The 3,101-nt window shown below is 49.1% G+C and overlaps 1 protein-coding gene across 1 annotated transcript; it reads left to right on the top strand.

The window, feature by feature from the left end:
• The first annotated feature begins 1,478 nt into the window (after positions 1-1,478).
• LOC128088564 (oxysterol-binding protein 1-like) lies at positions 1,479-2,442 on the top strand. The gene is made up of 2 exons (XM_052699257.1): positions 1,479-1,672; positions 1,858-2,442. The coding sequence occupies exons 1-2, from the start codon at positions 1,572-1,574 to the stop codon at positions 2,051-2,053; spliced, it is 297 nt and encodes a 98-aa protein (XP_052555217.1). The 5' UTR covers positions 1,479-1,571; the 3' UTR covers positions 2,054-2,442.
• The last annotated feature ends 659 nt before the right edge of the window (positions 2,443-3,101 follow it).

The raw sequence follows: 3,101 nt of genomic DNA on the forward strand, positions 1-3,101 counted from the left end.
GATGCCCTTATCCCGTCCATCTCATTTTTCCCTCTGTTGCTATCTTAATTATTTGCTTGGTGCTCCCCCTCAGCCTCTGTCCTTCTTGGCCACTTTACACATTACCCGTTACTCAAAAAGCAGATGTTGCTCTGCCCATTTGCACATACTCGCACCCACGTCGCTCCTCTTTATTTCGGATCAAGCTTTCTTGCTGTTCATTCCATTTTCTCTTCTGCAACTCCAGGGCTGTGGGCCGCATCCCAAAGTGGCAGAAACCACACATGATTCAGGACGTTGTGCTTGCTGGAATCCTGGGCACTTCTGATCAGGTTCTGCTTCTCTTGTATCATTTCTACTCTGCAAAGGGATCTCAGGTCTGTGCCAGCCTGCTTGCATGAAATCTTTCCCTGAGACTGCTGCATGCGATTCATTGCAGGGGCCTAAAAGGGCTTCAGTGGCTGTTCTACCTACTCTTCATTCTCCTCCAGCAACCAGCCAGCTGCTCTCCTTCTAGAGATCCCCCTGAGGACGTTTGGGGCTCTTCATTAGGAGACTGTGGCTGATTTTAGCCATTTCAGTACACAAAGTCAGACAAGAAAATCTTAGGGAATAGCGTGGTGTTGTGAATGATGGAATTTAAGAGACAAGGTGATTCTCTTTCCTATATTTCTCCATCAGCCCTCTCTGGGCTGAATGTCAGATGGGAGCTTCTTTCTCCATCGTTCGTGTGGAACGTGCCTGCACAGTACAGGTTTCTCTTAGACTTGAATTTCACACTCTTCAAAGAGGCACACAGAGCAGAGCCATAGGGAAGGCAGGGAGCACTCTGCAGAACAGCAGTGCGAGGCAGGAGAGGCTCAAGAGCTGGGGAGCATCTCCATGTCTGCAAAGGGCCGTTTTCTGTCTCTCCCCAGCACTGCAGCTCCCCAGGCAGCACAGAAGGTGGATGTGCAGCAGCAGTTTGTTCCTTGGAGATCTCTGCAGAATTAAGCACCTGCCCTCTGCTCAGACTGTCTTCGCTGCAGCTTGCCTTCCAGACAATTAAAGCATTCTCCTTTGTGTGACATTAGCTCCTTCAAGATGGCAAACTGTAATTTTTCAATTCGAGAGCACTGATGTAGAAGCCAGCTGAACTACCAACGAGTCTTTGGAGTATCTGTGGCTGTAACTTCCCCAGGTTAATCCCAGCGAGGTTTTCTGAGCCCTTTCCCATCTCCAACCTGAGCCACAACGCAGCTGTGTCACACCATGCGCACACCTGGCCGTGGACCCACTGAGCCCAACCTGAAGACTGACTCTGTGATGTTTTAATGCTCAGTGTTTTAATGCTCTGCCCTTGGAGCTGAAGCGCAGCTCCTGAGCCCACGGGGTGCCTCACCTTTCTGGCTGGAGGGGCTCTGAGCACGGATGGAGCTGCAGGTGTCTCTGTTTATTGCAGGGACTCAGACCAGATGGCTTTTGAAGGTCCCTTTCCACTCAAACCATTCTATCATCCTATGACCTATTGCTGGGTGATCCCTTTAAGAACAAAATTGCTTTCTTTCTCTTTCTAAAAGCTTTCGCTTTCAGCCCACCCCATCCCCACAGCCATGGACACAGAAGTCTTTCGCTTCAAGAAATGGACAAATTATATATTTTGGTACCAGAATCGCTGCTTTGAAATTAAGGACACGTGGCTCCACTACTATTGGTGAGTCGCTGGAGAGGGGCTGACCCTGGGCAGAGCCCAGCGGGGCTGGAACCGGGCTGGAACTCCGTGCGCCCTGCAGGGAAGGCAGAGAGCTCGCTGCAGCGGGGCAGAGGCGTCCCCAGCCGGGAGTCGAGGCGGTGCTTTGCTCCCTGGCATTTTTCTCACTCTCCTTTCACACATCACAGGGACAGAGATGACATTGGCACCGTTATCCGGGGCAGCATGAATCTCCGCAACGCCACTGCACAGATTGTCAACTCGAAAACACTGCATCTGTCCAACCACAACCTCACGTACTACCTCAAGTCAGACAGTGAGACGGACATGCGTGAATTTCTCCACAAGCTTCAGGAGCTGGGTGTCTGCATCACTGACCAATAGAGGTGCTTCTCGTGCTCTGCCATGCAGTGCTCCTTTTCTTCTTGAGCAAACAACCATTTCGTCAGGTTATATTTGTGTTTGGAAGCAGCGATTCCTCCAGCTGAACGCTTGAACTCGCCTGTTGTACCTTTGAAGGAAATTCTCCTATTATGTGCTGTTTATTTGCAGCACAGCAATGAAAGGGCACGAGGTGTGCTGAAAAAGTTAGGATCTGTGCGAGTGAAAAATGTCTTCAGCTCTGAAAATATCACATTATTTGCAGTGGATGACACTAATGCTGCCTGCGGGGAGCTCTAGGAATTACTGGAAACTGAATATTGCCTTTCACTCACACACTGCAAAACTGCTGCAAAATAATAATAAAAGAAAAGCTGCCATCTGGTTTTGAATGCTTTGTGGTGTCTTTTTTTATTGTTATTTTTGGGGGGTGTTTCTGAGAGTCCCTTCCAATCCACAGCATCCAATGGTGCTGTGACTGCAGTCATTGTGGCATCTGATTTTCTTTGTTTTCCAAACTTTTCAGGCATCCGGGATTTAATTTTACGGATTTACATTTTAATTTTGAGATCTAATATTTTAAAGTTTCAGCAGAGACTGATTTCTAGGCCCTGTTTTTGAAAGGCTGTAAAACCTCCTCGTTGGGCACTCCTGCTTTCTGTGCATCGAGGTGCTCGCTCATCATCCTGCTTTTCATAGAACCACAGAGCCACCAAAGTTGGAAAAGACCTACGAGATCATCCAGTCCAGCTGCCCACCATCCAATCCAAACCTTTTCATGGAGGGTGATGGAGTCCCATTTTGAGGGATCAGCACAGCTTGTGTGTTGCGCTTGGGACTCCTGCTCTTCCCTTTCCTTTTTGTGCAGGGAATTTCTTGCGTGGGTTCTTATCACGCTGAGACAGCGCTCCGTGGGAGCATCCCTGGAGGTGCAGCAGAGCTGACCTCACCAGCACCGTTCTGTGGATGAGATGGAAAATTACATTGCCTTGGAATGGGAGTGAACAGTAGGAGGCATTTAAAGGAACGGGACGATGTCTGAGGTTGCACA

This window comes from Tympanuchus pallidicinctus, unplaced genomic scaffold (assembly GCF_026119805.1).
Source record: "Tympanuchus pallidicinctus isolate F22 unplaced genomic scaffold, pur_lepc_1.0 scaffold35, whole genome shotgun sequence".
Taxonomy (NCBI): domain Eukaryota; kingdom Metazoa; phylum Chordata; class Aves; order Galliformes; family Phasianidae; genus Tympanuchus; species Tympanuchus pallidicinctus.

Bases quoted from the DNA above. Each gene is read 5' to 3' on its own strand.
- LOC128088564 (XM_052699257.1), top strand. From the start codon at position 1,572: ATGGACACAGAAGTCTTTCGCTTCAAGAAATGGACAAATTATATATTT. The intron at 1,673-1,857 runs GTGAGTCGCTGG...CACACATCACAG, and splicing joins ACGTGGCTCCACTACTATTG to GGACAGAGATGACATTGGCA.